The following is a 22063-nucleotide window of genomic DNA, read 5'->3' as shown; positions in this document are numbered from 1 at the left end:
GTTGTGATAGCATCACAGTGGAAAATAGAGCAGTGCACTTAAATCTGACGTAAACCCATCAATTTAACAGTTTCAAAAAACAGTTACATTCCCAACACGTGCCAGGAATGCAACAGTCACATTGGTGGTGCTCTCGATCAAACTGTTGAACCATCCAATGGCTGGTGTCAAAACTGATCATATGTGCAGCATCATGGAAGTTGAAGATCAAAGAGAGGCCAAGATGGGTGCATCCTTGGCTGAAAAGATAGGAGGGTTTACTCTCACTTTAAAATACTAGACTACCACCTAAACATGAACTTTTTCATCTTTTATTACGTCTCAGTGCAGCTGTTCTCCTGTGAGCTCTTTCAGGCCATTTCCCATCTACATGCATACATTACAGCTATGGCTGTACAGCATTTCCCAGGGTGGGTTTCCTGATGGTGACAACAGTAGAAAATGTATGTAATGTGTGTTGTACTGGCAAACTTTTAGTACCCATTGTACATCTATATAACAGGGTGACAACACAGGAGAACAAGTTGGAGACAGGGACAGAGAGTTGTCAGCTTGTGGGCGAAAGTGCCTGAGCATTGAAGAGGTCAACTGACTGGTTGCTTTTACCTTTGTCCTGGTTCTCTCAGCCTCTCTAGTGAGCTCTCCTGCAATGTGTGTAGTCACAAATCAAACTACAACATACAGTTGGGATTCTGAAAAGTAAGACTTTGCTGGCCGCACAGGACATTATTGTTGCTTCCGATCAGCTTACAAGCACAAATGTTGATGGGTGTCAAGCAATAAAACAGAAAGCATATCCCTACCGCATGTTGGGCCCTATGACCCAGCTCAGACGCATGTGGCGCGAACTGATACGCCAGCATTAGTTGTCCTCCGATAGCTCCCTCCTGACCTCTTTTGCCTGCAACCCTAAAGTCCCGGATAGCCTCACCCACAGAATGTCCTCTCCGTGGACAACGAGGAATCTCTTCCACTTTGGGAACCTAGTGGATCCCCTGACTTGCAAAATGCGCACATTTGCGGATCTACAGGCCAAGTACGATTTACCTCGCCAAGAGTATGGATATCTCCAGATACGCCACTATGCTCTGACAATCGCTCCAAACCTGCAATTCCCCCCCCCCCCCCCCCCCCAACGCCTTTCGAAAGGCTGATATTGGCGGGCTCAGCACAGAGGGGCTTAATTTCTAACATATATAAAATATTGAACTCTCGGCCCGTAGATACTGTGGGCAAACACGCGTATATGACTAAGTGGGAAAAGGCCCTAGGCGAGGAGATCTCCGTGGAACAATGGCAGGTGATCTGGTCTCAAGCAGCAAAAAGTTTGATCTGCACTTTATATAAGGAGAACGCTTATAAAATCCTTTACTTCTGGTACATGACACCTGACGTTCTCCACGCCATATACCCGACTACCTCAGACAGCTGCTGGCGTTGTCAGCAGGACAAGGGAACTCTTATCCATGTCTACTGGAGCTGCCCACTGATCGTCCCTTTTTGGAACTCGGTCCAGCAGTTATTGGGCCGGCTTCTAGACAGGACGATCCCCCTGACTCCGAAATTTTACTTATTAGGATTACCTCCACTGAAAATCCCAGCACCCTACAAGAAATTGACCCGGCAGCATATCCTCACAGCGGCGCGCTGTCTGGTGGCTTTACACTGGAAGCGCTCCACCCCTCCCCCCTGAGGCCCTATGTGCCAGGATAAAGGATGTGGAACTAATGAAGAAGATGACAGCCAGAATACAGGACAGACTGGAGGCCCACGACAAGGTCTGGGAGCTGTGGCATCGTCGGGAAGAGACATCCTGACCGGGTAGTCGAACCACACTGATGACTTCCCATCCCATTCCCTTTCCCCCTTCTTCCCTGCCTTTCTTCTCTCTCCTCCCTCTTTTTTTGCTGTTTCCTTTCTCTTCTTATTCTTTTCTCTTCCCGTGAGCCCACTAGTGACTCAAGATTGTTCATTAGTACACTGTTGCACTGAAATGTTTATTTCGTTCCATGCACTCAACTGGTTTATGTAGCTTATGCTCAGTACGAACTATTCGCTCCCTCGTGAGAGGACACATAGTTGGTCAGACAGAGCTCTGGATATTGTCAAATATGTTAATGGCCACTCCACTAATTGTTGCTTATGAGGATGGTCTTGCATGTATACATGTATTAAAAATCTCTAAATAAAACTGCTATTGATAAAAAATAAAAAAAAAACAGAAAGCATGATGTGATTTAAATGAAAATGCCCTTTCAAGTGAAATTGAGTTTTTTATTTATTTCCACTCCTTGTTTGAATTGTCTGTCTGCTGAAAACTAGAAAACTGATTGGAAGCCAAATGTGGTTGGAAGCCACCAAACTGCCTAATGTTGGCTACTTTACATGGTGTGGCAGAGCGATGCTCCACCGAGGTGATGTTAACCAGAGATTCTCAACCAGACAGGTTGACAGGCTCCAGGGGGTTTGTTTAATTAGTAGGAAACTGGAATTTCATTTTCCTCATGGTTTAGAAAAAGCAGTTTTGGGACCTGGAGCCCAGAGATTTCTTAGCGATCTTGTGGAAGGGAAATCTTCAGTCTTGGGTCTCGATTTTGTGAACCATCAGCACACCGATTGGTCAGGTGTGAGCTGGGCTATTAGCAGTGACTTGACCATGGTTCAGGGATCCACCCACCCGAGGAGTCTAGGTGTGCGAGGGAGAAGCCAGAGAGTGTATGTGCGTACTGGGAAAGCCTAACCCAAGCCTGAGGGTTAGGGCAGCAAGGGGCTACTATCGATGTTGACAGGCTTGGCAAGCAAATGGTCTGTAGGGGACAGACAAGGGTCTGAAGTGAAAGGCTTGAGCAGCATGGTATGTGTAAGCCAGGAGGCTGTATAACTATTCCTTTTCTAAAGTGAGCCAGGAGGCTGCATATTTAATCTTTGGGTTAATGGTGAAGACACCTATGGATTATGTTTTCTGGAACCTTGTTTGAACTTTCTTTAATAAAAGTAGGCCAATAACCCCTTAAATGATCATTTCTGGCATAGACTGTGTGATACATTTGCCTATATGTCTCAGTTTACTGCTCCCTGCTAGCCAGGTTATTGATGTGCTAATGTCCCCCTCACTATTTCTAAAGGTTAATTGATCTATTGTGTTGTGTGAAGGAGAGCTGGGTTTAAGTGGCTTGTGTTAATTATTCTGATTGCTTCATTGTGGTAATTATCTCTCTATATGCGGGGTCGAGCGGTCTGGTTGATGTATTCAGTACAGCTAGTGCTCAGCGTCATTGATGTCATTGTCTAAAGAAAATGTGTTTCAGCATCGGCCCCGTCGTGTCTACCTACTCATCTGTATGGAAGCCCCAGTGTGAGGGGGGCGGAGATTTGTCATTGTAACAGTTTTGGAAATGACATATAAGCTGTGTGTTATAACATTAAAGTCTGTGTTGTTCAAGCAGTAAGCTGGTCTCATGTGTGGCTTTCTGGGCGATTCCAGGGATATCCCTCCTCGTGGAATATTGGGGTGATTTTCGTTATGGGAAGAAGGGAACGTTGACGGGGATATCATACCGATACCGTCACAATTGGTTGGTAGCAGTGGGATTTTTCCCTTCTATTCCCCTTCACACCCGGATTCCAAGCAGACACTGGAAGAACTACTGGAAGTTCGTGGAAGGATTGCTAGCAACAAAACCAAGCGGGTCATCATAGCAGAATCAATGGAGCTAGACCAGGAGGACGGGATTGCAGCAACGCCAGCAGTACAAGAGATGGAGACACCAGTGATTCAGGAGGAGGAATCGCCAGCCAACAAGCTAATGAGAGAGAAGCTAGCGTGGTTCGGCCCGAACCCAACGCCAGATGTGGTACTGAAAGTGATGGACCTGTTAGCGAAGGAGGCTAAAGAAATAAGAGACGCGGAGCTACAGAAGGCTAAACAAATAAGGGACGCAGAACTACAGAAGGATAAACAAATAAGAGACGCAGAGCTACAGGAGGATAAACAAATAAGGGACGCAGAACTACAGAAGGATAAACAAATAAGGGACGCAGAACTACAGTTAAAACTGGCAGCAGTCCAACAAGCAGCCGCACATTCTCCAAACAGTGAGTACAGCACAGCAGACGCAAGGAAGATTCCGTTTAGCGCTTTTAAAGCCTTTGATGAAAAGGACTGTGAGATTGATAACTTCCTGGCGGATTTTGAGCGACAATGTAACCTGCACCGAATAGCTAGAGGAGACTGGGTTGCAATATTGTCAGGCAAACTGTCAGGCAAAGCTTCTGATGCTTTCCGGACCGTGCCAGATCAGGATATTCATAGCTACGCCCGGGTTAAAGAAGTGCTCCTGGCTCGTTATGCAGTAACCCCAGAGTCCCACCGACAGAAGTTCAGGGACTCACGCAAAACCACGAAAGACTCTTATGCGGAATGGGCATGCCAATTGTCCCGGTCGGCCTCTAACTGGGCTAACAGCAGCCAGGCCACCACCGCAGAGGACATTTTGCAACTAATGCTCCTGGAGCAATTTTACAATCACATCCAGACGGACGTCAAAGATTGGGTGAGAGATCGCAGGCCCATGACTCTACCAGAGGCCGCGAAGTTGGCGGATGAATATGCAGATACTCGCAAGACGAACCAGGTCACACCACAGGAACAACCTCCACCACAAACGGTGCCCTCACACCCACCAACCGCTAGATACCAACCTCCTAACAGACCGGTGACATCTAGCCCTCGCTATCATCGCCAGGAGGGCAACGAACAACGCTGCTTCCGGTGCAAACAGCTGGGTCACTTCAAGCAAAATTGCCCCATGAATGACAATACCAGGTCAAATTGGTCTCAACCTGGGTACCGCCCACCAGCAGCAGCCCATTGTGTAGACTCGGCTTGGGATCCAAAGGAGCTGGGTCAGGAAGAACCATTGGGCACCCCTTACGAAGCCCTCATGGTACAATCTGTTATTACGGACAACAGGGAACACCATTGTCAGCTGGTCATGGGCGACAGCCCTGAGCCAGAGGGGCCCTGGAGGGAGCTGGGCAGAAAGAGGCACCGCCGGCCACCCTTCAAGAAGAAGAGGTCCTGGAAGCCGTATAACAAGCTGACCTGGGAGGAGAAGAAGCGACTGGAGGAGAGGGAGTCGCAGCGGGCGTCCCAGATGCGTGCCGAGATGTTCGCCAAGGGCCCACCGGTGGCCCCTTACACCACCACCCAGTTCCTGATGATGAAGGACCACGTGGAGAGCCTGCAGGACATGAGCAAGCAGGAGCTGATCCGTGAGTACATAGAGCTGGAGGAGTGCATAAGCCGCATGGAGGAGGAGAACAACCACCTGAGGTCACAGCAGCATGAACTGGAGATGGAGCTGGAGAAGCTCCAAGAGGAGAACCGGCGGCTGCGGAGGGAGCAGGGGGTGGCTGACCGTATGGGGCTCTGATTCCCCTCCCCCCCCCCCCACCCCGGACTCTGAGCACCAGTGCTACAGCATTTCAACAAATATAACTTTTTCTTTTTATGAATCTCCTGGGATTGTCACTTCAGAGCCATAACCTGCCCCCTCCCATAGCGGGACACCTAGACGGCGGCGCACAGACCCATTCGCTGTCTTCACACTGACTTCTGGTGACTTTGCAGATCGCACAAAGACTTGGGGACTGACCTGCCGTGTGATCTGACGACCCGGTGACATACCTGAGTCTGAAGCAGTTGCCAAGGGAGGTCAGTCATGCCAAACAGAGTTAACCTCTGACTAATAGCTCTGAACCCGTCAACCCTACTGGACCAGGGAAGGTCCAACCGGGTTTGCCGGAGCAGGGAGCAAAAGGGGGGCCATTGTGATACATTTGCCTATATGTCTCAGTTTACTGCTCCCTGCTAGCCAGGTTATTGATGTGCTAATGTCCCCCTCACTATTTCTAAAGGTTAATTGATCTATTGTGTTGTGTGAAGGAGAGCTGGGTTTAAGTGGCTTGTGTTAATTATTCTGATTGCTTCATTGTGGTAATTATCTCTCTATATGCGGGGTCGAGCGGTCTGGTTGATGTATTCAGTACAGCTAGTGCTCAGCGTCATTGATGTCATTGTCTAAAGAAAATGTGTTTCAGCATCGGCCCCGTCGTGTCTACCTACTCATCTGTATGGAAGCCCCAGTGTGAGGGGGGCGGAGATTTGTCATTGTAACAGTTTTGGAAATGACATATAAGCTGTGTGTTATAACATTAAAGTCTGTGTTGTTCAAGCAGTAAGCTGGTCTCATGTGTGGCTTTCTGGGCGATTCCAGGGATATCCCTCCTCGTGGAATATTGGGGTGATTTTCGTTATGGGAAGAAGGGAACGTTGACGGGGATATCATACCGATACCGTCACAGACTGTGCTCACTAATGGGTGCTACACTTGCGTTATACAACTCCAAACTTTACAATGGGTATTTGAGATCAGTTTGTGTTTTATACTATTATTCCTCCATACAAGTCACTGTGATTACATGACATTCAAGGCATAATTGGATCATTGTTACTGCAACTGACCTGCCAGTATGATTCCAATTTCAAAAGTCCACCACTCAATACACAGCATGAGCATACTGGGAATGGCAAGTTGGGTGAAAGAGCCCCAATCATCAAAGCAGGCCGTAGACCATCCTGGGGATGATTAATATAGCATAAGTTATTGAACAACTAGTAATTTGATTTGTTTTACCATATCTCAGGGAGTAAGCCATGCCACATCCCAAATACTACCAAGACAACATAAGGAGGATTATCTTCCAGGATTAAGGGACTTTAGAGGCATTGTACTTAAAGGGGTTGTAAAGGTTCGTTTTTTATTCTATAAATATTTTCCTTTATGCACTGTACACACGATTGGAATTTCCATCGGAGTTCCGTTCAAGCTGTCTTGCATACACACTGTCACACCAAATTCTGACCATCCAAAACTCGGTGATGTACACACTACGACGAGCCGAGAAAAATTAAGTTCAATGCTTCCGAGCATGCGTCGACTTGATTCTGAGCATGCATGTTTTTTTATCCATCGGAGTTCCATACAGACAAACTGAATTTGCGATCAAATTTTTTTTCCATTGGAAAAAAAGAGAACCTGTTCTCTTTCCAAGTCCGTCGGAATTTCCAAAGGAAAAACTCCGATGGGGCGCGCACACGGTTGGAATATCCGATGAAAAAAAGTCTGACTTTTTTCATCGGAAATTCCGATCGTGTGTACAAGGCATTAAGCTAGTGCATTGTTGGTTCACTTACCTTTTCCTTTGATTTCCCTTCTAAATGTTTATTTTCCTGTCTGAATTTCTTACCCATTTCCCCTCAGTAAGCTTGCCCTCATCATCCGAGCCGTTCTGGCTGGGGGTTAGTCAGCCAGAACAGCTTACTGAGGAGGAACAGGAAGTGAGAAATTCAGACAAAGAAAACAAAGAAAGAAAAAAACATTTAGAAGGAAAATGGAAGGAAAATGGAAGTGAACCAACAATGCACTATTGTAGCTTAAATGAACCTATTTAGAAAATAAAAAACAAACCTTTACAACCCCTTTAAACTAACAACACAATTAAGTAAAACAATATTTATTCAATCCCATTAAAACAAAGGGTGGTATAATGTACGACCACTACATATAAGGTATAAACATGATAATACAAACATTTAAATCAATTGAAATGTGTGGATTAAATACATCATGTTGCTGTATCCTGCTGGTTAGTTCACAACTGTTTAATCGGGGACATCCCGGGAGCATCTGAAAAGTTGGAAAACATACAGATATCATCACAATTTAGATATAACAGATGATATCATAGTATAACTTAGGCTTACCACAGCATTTGACATATCAGCACTAAAGGGCAGGCTACAGCAACATTTATTTCATCTACGCATTTGTATTCATTTTTGTATTTATTACTTGTAACTTATACTGTATCTTATATATGTTTTGTTATTATTATTTGTAACTTATACTGTATGTTATATACGTTTTGTTATTATTATTTGTAACTTATATTTGGTGGCCATGCATTATTCCACAGTCTGTTTTAATGTGATCAAATAAACATTGTTTTACTTAATTGTGTTTTTAGTTTAAATACAATGGGCCAGATTCAGGTAGAAGTGCGGCGGCGTAACGTATCGTAGATACTGTGAAGGATGTCAGTGTAAATCTCCCTGCTTGGTTCATGTGTCACAAGCTATTGACATGTTAATGACCCTTCCTCAGCCAGCTCCCTAGTTCAAATGGTAATTGATTTATTGTGTGTGGGAAGGAGACCGGCCTTACTGTTTACAATGATTAGATAAGGGGCTCATGTTAATTATTCTGATTGCTTCATTGTGGTCAGGCTGTTACACCTAGTAATTAACTCCGCTGATGTCTTTATCTAAAGAAACATGTCTGCATGGTCGGCTCCGACTTGTCTCCTATAATCTGTATGGGAAACCCCACTGTGTGAGGGGGGCGTTCCTAACAGGCTGTAACCACATATAAGCTGAGTTTTTGTGTCAATAAAGTGTCTTGTTCCAGCAGTAAGCTTGTCTCATGTGTGGCTTTCTGGGCGATTCCAGGGATATCCCTCCTCGTGGAATATTGGGGTGATTGTCGTTATGGGAAGAAGGGAACGTTGACGGGGATATCATACCGATACCGTCACAATTGGTTGGTAGCAGTGGGATTTTTCCCTTCTATTCCCCTTCACACCCGGATTCCAAGCAGACACTGGAAGAACTACTGGAAGTTCGTGGAAGGATCGCTAGCAACAAAACCAAGCGGGTCATCATAGCAGAATTAATGGAGCTAGACCAGGAGGACGGGATTGCAGCAACGCCAGCAGTACAAGAGATGGAGACACCAGTGATTCAGGAGGAGGAATCGCCAGCCAACAAGCTAATGAGAGAGAAGCTAGCGTGGTTCGGCCCGAACCCAACGCCAGATGTGGTTCTGAAAGTGATGGACCTGTTAGCGGAGGAGGCTAAAGAAATAAGGGACGCAGAACTCCAGAAGGCTAAAGAAATAAGAGACGCAGAGCTACAGAAGGATAAACAAATAAGGGACGCAGAGCTACAGTTAAAACTGGCAGCAGTCCAACAAGCAGCCGCACATTCTCCAAACAGTGAGTACAGCACAGCAGACGCAAGGAAGATTCCGTTTAGCGCTTTTAAAGCTTTTGATGAAAAGGACTGTGAAATTGATAACTACCTGGCGGACTTTGAGCGACAATGTAACCTGCACCGAATTGCTAGAAGAGAGTGGGTTGCAATATTGTCAGGCAAACTGTCAGGCAAAGCTTCTGATGCTTTCCGGACCGTGCCAGATCAGGAGATCCATAGCTACGCCCGGGTTAAAGAAGCGCTCCTGGCTCGTTATGCAGTAACCCCAGAGTCCCACCGACAGAAGTTCAGGGACTCACGCAAAACCACGAAAGACTCTTACGCAGAATGGGCATGCCAGCTGTCCCTGTCGGCCTCTAACTGGGTTAACAGCAGCCAGGCCACCACCGCAGAGGACATTTTGCAACTAATGCTCCTGGAGCAATTTTACAATCACATCCAGACGGACGTCAAAGATTGGGTGAGAGATCGCAGGCCCATGACTCTACCAGAGGCCGCGAAGTTGGCGGATGAATATGCGGATACTCGCAAGACAAACCAGGTCACACCCCGGGTACAACCTCCACAACCAACGGCGCCCTCACACCCACCAGCCGCTAGATACCAACCGCCTAACAGACCGATGACATCTAGCCCTCGCTACCCACGCCAGGAGGACAACGAACAACGCTGCTTCCGGTGCAAACAGTTGGGTCACTTCAAGCAGAATTGCCCCATGAACGACAACACCAGGTCAAATTGGTCTCAACCTGGGTACCGCCCACCAGCAGCAGCCCATTGTGTAGACTCGGCTTGGGATCTCCAGGAGCTGGGTCCGGAAGAACCATTGGGCACCCCTTACGAAGCCCTCATGGTACAATCTGTTATTACGGACAACAGGGAACACCATTGTCAGCTGGTCATGGGCGACCGCCATGAGCCGGAGGGGCCTTGGAGGGAGCTGGGCAGAAAGAGGCACCGCCAGCTACCCTCCAAGAAGAAGAGGTCCTGGAAGTCATATAACCAGCGGACCTGGGAGGAGAAGAAGCGACTGGAGGAGATGGAATCGCAGCGGGCGCCCCAGATGCGGGCCGAGATGTTCGCCAAGGGCCCACCGGTGGCCCCTTACACCACCACCCAGTTCCTGATGATGAAGGACCACGTGGAGAGCCTGCAGGACATGAGCAAGCAGGATCTGATCCGTGAGTACATAGAGCTGGAGGAGTGCATAAGCCGCATGGAGGAGGAGAACAACCACCTGAGGTCACAGCGGGCTGACCCCCCCAGGCTCCATGAACTGGAGATGGAGCTGGAGAAGCTCAAAGAGGAGAACCGGCGGCTGCGGAGGGAGCAGGGGGTGGCTGACCTTATGGGGCTCTGAGTCCCCTCTCCCCCCCCCCCCCGGACTCTGAGCACCAGTGCTACAGCATTTCAACAAATATAACTTTTTCTTTTTATGAATCTCCTGTGATTGTCACTTCAGAGCCATAACCTGCCCCCTCCCATAGCGGGACACCTAGACGGCGGCGCACAGACCCATTCGCTGTCTTCACACTGACTTCTGGTGACTTTGCAGATCGCACAAAGACTTGGGGACTGACCGGCGTGTGATCTGACGACCCGGTAGCATACCTGAGTCGGAAGCAGTTACCAATGGAGGTCAGTCACGCCAAACGGAGTTAACCTCGGACTAAAAGCTCTGAACCCGTCAACCCTACTGGACCAGGGAAGGTCCAACCGGGTTTGCCGGAGCAGGGAGAAAAAGGGGGGCCATTGTGAAGGATGTCAGTGTAAATCTCCCTGCTTGGTTCATGTGTCACAAGCTATTGACATGTTAATGACCCTTCCTCAGCCAGCTCCCTAGTTCAAATGGTAATTGATTTATTGTGTGTGGGAAGGAGACCGGCCTTACTGTTTACAATGATTAGATAAGGGGCTCATGTTAATTATTCTGATTGCTTCATTGTGGTCAGGCTGTTACACCTAGTAATTAACTCCGCTGATGTCTTTATCTAAAGAAACATGTCTGCATGGTCGGCTCCGACTTGTCTCCTATAATCTGTATGGGAAACCCCACTGTGTGAGGGGGGCGTTCCTAACAGGCTGTAACCACATATAAGCTGAGTTTTTGTGTCAATAAAGTGTCTTGTTCCAGCAGTAAGCTTGTCTCATGTGTGGCTTTCTGGGCGATTCCAGGGATATCCCTCCTCGTGGAATATTGGGGTGATTGTCGTTATGGGAAGAAGGGAACGTTGACGGGGATATCATACCGATACCGTCACAGATACGTTACACCGCCGCAAGTTTTCATCGCAAGTGCCTGATTCACAAAGCACTTGCGATGAAAACTACGTCGGCGGCCTCCGGCGTAAGCCCCCGTAATTTAAATGGGCGTGTGCCATTTAAATTAGGCGCGCTCCTGCGCCGGACCTACTGCGCATGCTCCGTTTCGAAATTCCCACCGTGCTTACCCGACGCTGGTTTACGACGCAAACTCCCTCCAGCGGCGGCCGCGGTACTGCATCCTAAGATCCGACAGTGTAAAACAATTACACCTGTCAGATCTTAGGGATATCTATGCGTAACTGATTCTATGAATCAGTCGCATAGATACTCTGAGAGATACGACGGAGTATCTGAGATACTCTGTCGTATCTCCGCTGTGAATCTGGCCCAATGCCTCTAAGGTCCCTTATTCCTGGAAGGTAATCCTCCTTATGTTGTCTTAAACAACTAGTAATAACAAACTCTCCCACTCTACTTCCCTAATACTTTTACCCCGGAAAACAATGCAAACCAATAAGGGTCCCAAAATGCTGTAAAAGTAAACACCCCCCTGTGAACACAACGTCACCCCGCAGGAATGTAGTCCCAAGGGAGGGGATGGGCACGCTGACTAACCCCCAGCCAGAACGGCTCAGATGATGGGGGCAAGCTCACTGAGGAGGAACAGGAAGTGAGAAATTCAGACAAAGAAAAAAAAACATTAAGAAGGGAAATGGAAGGAAAAGGTAAGTGAACCAACAATGCACTAGCTTAAAGGAACCTATTTAGAAAATAAAAAACGTACCTTTACAACCCCTTTAAAGGAGATGTCCACTTTAAATACACCCAAGCCCCACAGCTTTTAAAGTGATGCAGGATATGAATAGCTGCTTCCTTGATGCCACACAGAGTGGCTTCATGCATGGAATTACAAAATATTAAAGCAGAAAACGAGTCTTTCTTCATTTTTGTTGAACTACTCCCTCTGTACACTGCTAGCATCAGTGGCGGAACTACCGCCATAGCGACCCACGCAGGCGCTATGGGGCCCGCAGCCGAGTGGGGCCCGCCGATGGGGAGGCAGATCGGTGCGCTGTGACAGTTACAGAACCGATGCTGTGTTTCTCTCCCTCCTGTCGGCAATATTTCTGTCACAGCGCACCGATCTGCCTCCCTGTTCTAGCCACATGTGATCCTCTATGTCCTATAGGTGCCTGGTTTCCCCCCAGCGCTGCCTGTTTTCCTCTCCCTAAAAGCTGGGAGATTCGTCAGGACACTGTGAGAGCGGGGGAGAGCTTGCCTGTCTTAATGCACAGGCACTTCTGTGAACTGCCCAGGGGTCCTAGGTGCATGGGGGGCCTTTGAAGTTTCCTCCCAGCAGGTTCGGGCAGCAGTGGTAACAAGTCTCCTCACGTTGGCTCTCTTCTGCTACAGTGTACAGGTCAGTTCTGTTATCTGGCTGTGTCTGCAATGTTCTCTCTCCCTGGCATCTTCCTCCCCTCCTCAGACACTATCTGGCCGTCCTGCTCCCTGTCCTCCTCACACAGATCCATTCATCTTTGCCTGTCACACTGCTCCTCTCAGATACTTGTTATCTCTCCCCCCTCCCTGACTTTTCCCTGCAGACACTTTACCTTCACACATGTGTGTGTGTGTCCCCCAGCATCTACAAGCATTACAAATGTCTGGAACCCCCCCCCCCCACCTTGCACACCCCCAACACTTTCTTTACTAGGCAATGGAGATCACTCCCTCTCCCCTTCCTGCCAGACAGCCCATTTACTTTTTATACTATGGCTATTTATTACCAGCTTAGAGTATGCCCCATGCCCATCTCTGATTATCCCTCTCCAGTCTCCTTGACAGCGATCTATCTGCCCCATCTCATACCCACCCCCACTTTTACCCCCCCCTTTTTCTCCCCTACCCCATGGTTCTCATTCCCACCACATTTTTTTTTTAGGGCTTAAGGAAGAACCCCGAGGTGGAGCATCTTACTACTGCTGCTTGTGTGGGTGAGATGTGTACTGTGTACTGCGCCAATCCCTGCTGACCCTCTTCTCCTATTCATCCCATGTGATTGGCGCAGTACATATCCCACCCGCACAAGCAGCAGTAGTAAGATGCCCCACCTCGGGATCCTTCTTTAACCCCTGCAAAGCACCAGGAGAGAGACAGAAACTCTGATGGGGAAGGAAGAGGGGAATTGTCTTTCCTGTTGTATATTTAGCCCAGTTCCCCTGTAAGTTTATAAGTTTTTTTTGTGCTTGTGTATGTTAAAAATGATTTTTGTGGTGTATTGTTAGCAAAAATATTTGTTTTGATATTTTTTTAGGGGGGCCCTGTCAGGTGGGCTGTACGGGGCCCCGTGATTTCTAACAGCAGCCCTGGGCGCTGCGGCAACACAGGGGTGAAAAAATCCTCTCTACTGTCACTTGTCAATACAGAAGCGCTGCTGTATTTACAAGTGACAGCGCTCTCCTCCCGACAGCCGTTTAGAACCCTCTCTGCTCTACAAAACACATTGTCTATCTATCTCTATGTGAAAGCAGAGAGGGGAGGGGGGAAGGGGTGGGGGGTGTACACAGACAGGAGCTGCTCCACTAGGGTGACCACATTTCCAAACTACCATTCAGGGACACCCCCCCCCCCTCCCAAAAATCAGGTGGGATTTATGATTTCTCTAATCACAAGCAGGGGGCGGGGACTGTGCTCCTCCAGGCATTCCCAGCCAGGACAAGTACCATCAGTGAGTAAAGCGGTGATGTGGCGGTCTTTTTTGGGGTCATAAGATTGGCCGGGGGGGGGGTGGCTGTGTCAGTTTCATTCCGGGACACTGTATTGTCCTGGAATGAAGGTGCCCGGGACAGACCTGCAAAATGTGGGACTGTCCCGGGCAATCCGGGACACGTGGTCACCCTATGCTCCACGGACATGCAGTGAGTTACAGCTTCTCTTCTGCAGCCCATCTCTGATGTTAGTTGGGTGACCGGAATGCTCACTACTGAAAGGGGGAAGAAGGGGGGTTGATGCCAGAGGAATGTGTATTGATGGAGGGTGGGCTCCAAACTAATCTGGGGAGAGGAGAGCTCTGTACTTGGGAAGGAGGGTACTTGCATGTGCACAGATCACCCCTAAATCCTGCACACCGTACACAGATCACCCCTAAATTCCCCCATACACAGCTCACCCCTCAATCCTTATACATTTTATATGTAGGTCCACCCGTATGATTTTTCCGTGCGCTTTCAGGGTTGGGGGACTTTTAGTTTTTTTTGGGCGGGGGGGGGGGGGCGTCATTGAAGGACCCGGCCTTGGGGTGGCAAAGGAAGTAAATCCGGGGGGGGGGGGCCCCATACAACATTTTGCTATGGGGCCCTGTGATTTCTAGTTACGCCCCTGGCTAGCATTTTAACAAAATTAAGATTGCAGATTCTAACTTGCTTGTATTCTGTGGATGCTGAGCCAAGCTACTGCAGCAACTTTCTTAATCAGATGATCTACTTGCTATAATTACAACTAGCTCCAGTGTTGCAAAAAATAAACAAACTTTCAAGATATGCAGTACCCTTGTCCAGTACCTCACTTACTGTATATTAAAAGCCTCAGTGCAACAAAGCTAAAGGCAGAGCTGGGGATGGCTGACATTTTGTTTCATGCTCTGTGCAGACCTTTGATAAAAGCATTGGGCTAATAAGACAAACAGGAAGTAAGATTTCTGGGGGGTCTTTTGTACACAACCTGGAGCTCCACTAAAACTGCATTTGAAATACCCAAATGATAGTTACATGTCCCAGGTAACATAAGGTCTTGTGGTCGGTACCTCCCCAGGTGTCCACGTAAAGTTTCCTCCACACTATGTAGAAAAAGAGGAGAATGGCCTGGACATACTGAGACATGGTATTGGCCCATGCCGAGCCCCTGGGGACAAAAACAAGGAAATGTTCACTGCTCATTAGATGTATATTACAGGTCTGCTATCACTAATGACTAGAAGCAATACAGTTTACGTCATCGCTTTAATAAAGTTCTTTCTGTTACCCATATACTGTGTGTTTATACATACAGTATATATATATATATATATATATGTGTGTATATATATATATATATATATGTATATATAGTAGGATCTATAAAGTAGACATTTTACACCTTCCACTGAAAGCTTTAACAGTCCTGGGCCATGATTATCACCAATCGTGTCTAGATTCAATGGTTTACTGATAAAATAACCCATGTTGGCAGGCAAATTTATTTTATATATATATATATATATATATATATATATATATATATTAGTGCTGTCAAGCGATTAAAATTTCTAATCGCGATTAATCGCATTAATGTCATAGTTAACTCACGATTAATCGCGCGATTAAGGAGGTTCACCCTTTAAAACATTTTTTTTTTGTTTTCTTATTTATTTATTTATTTTTTATAATATTAAATTGAGTTTTTTTATTTTTTTTACATTTTGATCACTTTTATTGCTGTCACAAGGAATGTAAACATCCCTTGTGACAGCAATAGGTGGTGACAGGTACTCTTTATGGAGGGATCGGGGTCTAAAAGACCTCTGAGCCCTCCTTTGCACTTCAAAGTATTCAGATCGCCGAAAACGGCGATTCTGAATACTGTGTACTTTTTTAAATCCGGCGCCATTGGCAGCCGAGAAACCCGGAAGTGACGTCATGACGCCGCTTCCGTGGTTTCAATGCGGAGACTGAATCAAAGCCGTTTACGGCTTAGTGTCAGTCTCCGCCTGAACACAGAACGCGGCGGATGGAGGATCGGGTCTCCCGGTGGGACGGGAGGCCCGGTCAGAGCAGCGAAAGGCGGCGGGAGGGGGGGGATGTCCCCTCCCGCTCCTCCGGCATAACAACCGAGCGGCTTTTAGCCGCATCGGTTGTTATGTTTGGATAGCCGATCGCCCGCTTTAAACAACGGTACCGGGATGATGCCTGCGGCTGCAGGCATCATCCCGGTATAACCCCCGAACGTTAATCGCGCGATAAAAAAATTTACGGCGTTAACATGGGTTTGTGTTAACGCCGTTAATAACGCGTTTAACTGACAGCACTAATATATATATATAATATGTGGATCTAGTTATTTTGGCACCAGTAACTTTTTACTTTCAGGGTGGGACTGCTTCCTGTTGGTGGTGAAGCTTCAGGCACAGTACAAGGTGGAAATACAACAAAACAAGAGTTGTTGTTCATGCTTGGTTTAGGAGTTAGGATAGTGTTAGACTCAATTTAGTGTTAGGTAAAATATTAGGCGAGTAAGGGTATAAAGATTGTATGAGATATTATCTATTAGGCTTAATGGAACTGAACTCTGGAAGCTGTGCCCAATAAAAGGCAAGCAGAAGGCAAAGAACTAGTCCTCACCCAGGGCCGGCCTTAGGTGTTCAGGCGCCCTGTGCAAGCTAATCCTGTGGCGCCACCCCCCCCCATCTTCAGCCCTCGCCCCCTGGTCACCTAAACATACACAAAGAGGAAAACAATATTTCATATCAGTGCAGCCCCCTCCCCGTCCAGTGCAGCCCCCTCTTCAGTGCGAGTGCCACCGCGGGTGTAATACAATCACGGCTCGCCCCCCCTTAGTACGCCTCTGGATGGCTGCACGGCGCCCCTGTTGCCCATGGCACCCTGTGCGGCCGCACAGCTCGCACACCCCAAAGGCCGGCCCTGTCCTCACCATTGCCTGTGTGCTATTCTTTTTCCACTACTGATTTCTGTCTTGTTCTGCACTGTAACTGTAACTGTAACTATGTAACTATGTCTCTGTATGGAGGTGTCAATCTTGGTAGAGGCAGGGCTTTGCTTCCTAGCCTCAGAGCCTCCAGCAAGAGAACAGGGAGCAATACAATACAGTGATATCACCAAATGTCAATCCAAATCTATTAGGACTAGTAGTCAGAGACATCGTTAGATCTCACATTGCAGAAATGCTGTTATGAGGCTGTAGGCACAGTGGTGCCTAGGCACACTCATATACCAGGAAGTGCAGTACTTAAGCTGACATACATGGATCAAAATTCGGTGGGTTAAGCAGGGACCAGCTGAACTTTGATCCATGTGTGTCCACTGTGGTTCAACAGAAGTCGATCTATCAACTTCTGTTCAACCGCCCTGTCAGTATACTCTTGCTCGAGGAACGCTGCAGGCATTAGACTGCAGCGCTGATCTGTGTATTCTGACAGCAGGAGCGTCTCCCCATTATCAGAATACAAAGACACAGTGAGGAGGATTCCCCTATCCATATCAAATGTGTGGATGGGGGAATCGGGTCAGATCTTTTTTCATTCAACCCACTGGTTGAACAAAAAAACCAAAAAAAAACGGACCCATGTATGGCCAGCTTTGGATGTGGCTAGGTTGCATGCCAGTCTTCGAGCAACATCGGCATTCATTTGTTACTGCTTAGGTATGATTAACATTTCTAAATGTTCCCTATATCATAGAAACTATTTACTTTTGGAGTTCAGTTCCACTTTATCTTTTGGGGAGGTTAAAGGGGTTGTAAAGGTTCATTTTTATTTTCTAAATAGGTTGCTTTAAGCTAGTGCATTGTTGGTTCACTTTCCTTTTTCATTCGATTTCCCTTCTAAATATTTTTTTTTATTTGTCTGAATTTCTCACTTCCTGTTCCTACTCAGTAAGTTTGCTCCCATCATCCGAGCCGCTCTGGCTGGGGGTTATTCAGCGCCCTCCTTCCTTGGGACTACATCCCTGCGGGAAGACGCTGTGAACACAGTGTTCACAGCGTCTCCCCGCAGGGATGTAGTCCCAAGGTAGGGGGCGAGCACGCTGACTAACCCCCAGCCAGAATGGCTCGGATGATGTGGGCAAGCTTACTGAGGAGGAACAGGAAGTGAGAAATTCAGACAAAGAAAAAAAAATTTAGAAGGGAAATCGAAGGAAAAGGTAAGCGAACCAACAATGCACGAGATTAAAGGAACCAATTTAGAAAATAAAAAACAAACCTTTACAACCCCTTTAACGTCTACTTAAAGAGGTTGTAAAGGTTGGTTTTTTATTTTATAAATAGGTAACTTTAAGCTAGTGCATTGTTGGTTCACTTACCTTTTTCCTTCGATTTCCCTTCTAAATGTTTTTTTTTCTTTGTCTGTCTGAATTTCTCACTTCCTGTTCCTCCTCAGTAAGGTGTTCAGTAAGCTGTTCTAAATGACTTTCCACCGGTCGGATGATGGTGGAAAGCTTACTGAGGAGAAACAGGAAGTGAGAAATTCAAACAAAGAAAAAAAACATTTAGAAGGGAAATTGAAGGAAAAGGTAAGTGAACCAACAATGCACTAGCTTAAAGGAACCCATTTAGAAAATAAAAGACGAACCTTTACAACCCCTTTAAACCCAAAATCTATTTTTCAGTATGTTTGGCATCCTGACTCACTGTACTCACTTTTTCTTTAGCAAATTATTTTTTCACTGTTGAAAAGTTTTTTTAAATTTTATATCCTGCCAATATTGCAGGCTGATATCGCCAAGCCACTGCAACAGAAAGTGATATTACTGGCCGGGTAAGAAACCTTGCAGCAGACTGAAAAATACAATTTGGTAGTACTAGTACAAAAGTATTATAGACTTTTTGGGATGGTTAACCACTAGGTAGGAAAGAGTTAAGTGTTGGGGATGACTTAGCATGCAGGATATTGTCCACATAAAACATATTAGTTCTCTACAAACACCAGACTCCTGCCACAAAGAAAAAAAATATATACAGTATTTGCTGGCGTATAAGACTACCTTTTACACTTAAAAAAAATGGCCAAAAAGCAGGGGTCGTCTTATACGCCGGGTCAGCTGCTCGGATGCCTGCTGGATGTGCGGTAATACTGTATTTAGCTTCGGCTACATACAGTATATACCGATTAGCCAATCCCGGTGAGCGATGTATTCAAATGAATACAGAGCCTGCTCGGATTGGAGTAACAACCTCTGCCAATCCGAGCAGGCTAATACAGCAGCCTGCTCGGATTGGCTTTAAGAGTCAGAGAGGCGTGGGCTGATGATGTTACAGCCTCTGTAACATCATCAGCCCACGCCTGGGCTTTGTATTCATTACAGGCTTTGTATTAATTAATAGAATACATCGCTCGCAGTGATTGGCTTCAGCTCCAGCAAAAAGGAAGAAGAATATGGCTCCAGCAAGAATGAAGAATATGGTTCCAGAAGGAAGAAATATGAAACATCTGAACCCCCGGAAGGGGGGTCGTCTTATACAGTGAGTACAGGCAAAAAAATCGTAAAAACTGTATAATTAGGGGGTCACCTTATACACCAGCAAATACGGTCATAAAACATATATCCTGCTACAATAATCTAACCTAATCAAATATAGGTCATCACAAGTATCTAATAGGATATTTTATAGGATACCTTTCACATAGTTTGAACATGAAACATAACATACTGTATAATGTAATCAATTGCACAATAATGCAATACTTAAAATTAAATACAATCTATTATAGTTCAATACAATACATATTCATATAAGTGGCTGCCAATCCTTTCTCCAAGCACTATACAGTTGCAAGAAAAAGTATGGAATGATATGGATTTCTGCACAAATTGGTCATAAAATGTGATCTGATCTTCATCTATGTTACAACAATAGACAATCAGTCTGCTTAAACTAATAACACACAAAGAATTAAATGTTACCATGTAAACATTCACAGTGCAGGTGGAAAAAGTATGTGAACCCCTAGACCAGGGGGGTCAAACTAAATTAATTGTGGGCCGCATTAGCATTATGATTGCCCTCAAAAGGGCCGGTTGTACCTATAAGATTCGATGTCCAGCGCATCCCCTCCCCTTACATTAGATGTCCAGAGCCACCCCACCATCAGAAGTTGAGTCCCCCACTCTCCCTTACATCACAGTGAACCTCCATTTCCTTATGCTGCTGCTGGGAAGTAGCTGGATGCATTGCTTAAAAGCAGAAAGTAAGGGTCTGGAGGAAGACCATATGAGGGCTGGAGCTCTCCTGCAGCTGTAGGAGAGGTGCGAGGGCCACATGAAATGGCCTGGAGGGCCGGATTCGGCCAGCGGGACTTGTGTTTGACACCTGTGCCCTAGACTAATGACATCTCCAATAGAGAATTGGAGTGAGGTTTCAGCCAACTGGAGTCCAATCAATGAGATGAGATTGGAGGTGTTGGTTACCGCTGCCCTATAAAAAACACACACCAGTTCTGGGTTTGCTTTTCACAAGAAGCATTGCCTGATGTGAATGATGCCTCATACAAAAGAGCTCTCAGAAGACCTACGATTAACAATTGTTGACTTGCATAAAGCTGAAAAGGGTTATAAATGCATCTCCAAAAGCCGTGCTGTTCATTAGTCCATGGTAAGACAAATTGTCTATAAATGGAGAAAGTTCAGCACTGCTGCTACTCTCCCTAGAAGTGGCCGTCCTGTAAAGATGACTGCAAGAGCACAGCGCAGACTGCTCAATGAGGTGAAGAAGAATCCTAGAGTGTCAGCTAAAGACTTACAAAAGTCTCTGGCATATGCTAACATCCCTGTTAGCGAATCTACGATACATAAAACACTAAACAAGAATGGATTTCATGGGAGGAAACCACAGAGGAAGCCACTGCTGTCCAAAAAAAACCATTGCTGCACGTTTACAGTTTTCACAAGAGCACCTGGATGTTCCACAGCAGTACTGGAAAAATATTCTGTGGACAGATGAAACCAAAGTTGAGTTGTTTGGAAGAAACACACAACACTATGTGTGGAGAAAAAGAGGCACAGCACACCAACATCAACACCTCATCCCAACTGTGAAGTATGGTGGTGGGGGCATCATGGTTTGGGGCTGCTTTGCTGCGTCAGGGCCTGGACGGATTGCTATCATCGAATGAAAAATGAATTTCCAAGTTTATCAAGACATTTTGCAGGAGAACTTAAGGCCATCTGTCCACCAGCTGAAGCTCAGCAGAAGATGGGTGTTGCAACAGGACAACGACCCAAAGCATAGATGTAAATCAACAACAGAATGGCTTAAACAGAAGAAAATACGCCTTTTGGAGTGGCCCAGTCAGAGTCCTGACCTCAACCGATTGAGATGCTGTGGCATGACCTCAATAAAGCGATTCACACCAGACATCCCAAGAATATTGCTGAACTGAAACATTTCTGTAAAGAGGAATGGTCAAGAATTACTCCTGACTGTTGTGAACGTCTGATCTGCAACTACAGGGAACGTTTGGTTGAAGTTATTGCTGCCAAAGGAGGTTCAACCAGTTATTAAATCCAAGGGTTCGCATACCTTTTCCACCTGCACTGTGAATGTTTACATGGTGTGTTCAATAAAAACATGATAATATTTAATTATTTGTGTGTTATTAGTTTATGCAGACTGTGATTGTCTATTGTTGTGACTTAGATGAAGATCAGATCACATTTTATGACCAATTTGTGCAGAAATCCATATCATTCCAAAGGGGTTCACATACTTTTTCTTGCAACTGTATTTGGCACGACCTCAATTTTCACTCTTATGCCTCGTACACACGATCGGAAAAAGTCCGATGTGACAGCAAAAAGTCCGATGTGAGCTTTTGAACAGAAATTTAGACCGTGTTTATGCTCCATCAGGCTTTTGCTGTCGGAATTTCCGCCAAGAAAAGATTGAGAGCTGGTTCACAAATTTTCAGACGGA

At 46.2% G+C, this 22063-nt stretch overlaps 1 protein-coding gene across 2 annotated transcripts in view; it reads right to left on the bottom strand.

Moving 5' to 3' along the window:
• The window catches only part of LOC120914116 (multidrug and toxin extrusion protein 1-like), an 80732-nt gene that overhangs the window by 32576 nt on the left and 26093 nt on the right, over positions 1-22063 (bottom strand). For both annotated transcript variants that reach the window (XM_040324604.1, XM_040324605.1), the window contains 2 exons: positions 15183-15280; positions 6527-6640 (listed from right to left, as the gene is read on the bottom strand). In XM_040324604.1, coding sequence (XP_040180538.1) covers positions 6527-6640; positions 15183-15280 — 212 coding nt within the window. The remainder of the gene's footprint in view (positions 1-6526; positions 6641-15182; positions 15281-22063) is intronic.

This window comes from Rana temporaria, chromosome 9 (assembly GCF_905171775.1).
Source record: "Rana temporaria chromosome 9, aRanTem1.1, whole genome shotgun sequence".
NCBI classification, from domain to species: domain Eukaryota; kingdom Metazoa; phylum Chordata; class Amphibia; order Anura; family Ranidae; genus Rana; species Rana temporaria.
Note: the sequence above shows the minus strand (reverse complement) of the source record. Positions and strands in the feature narration are given on the sequence as shown.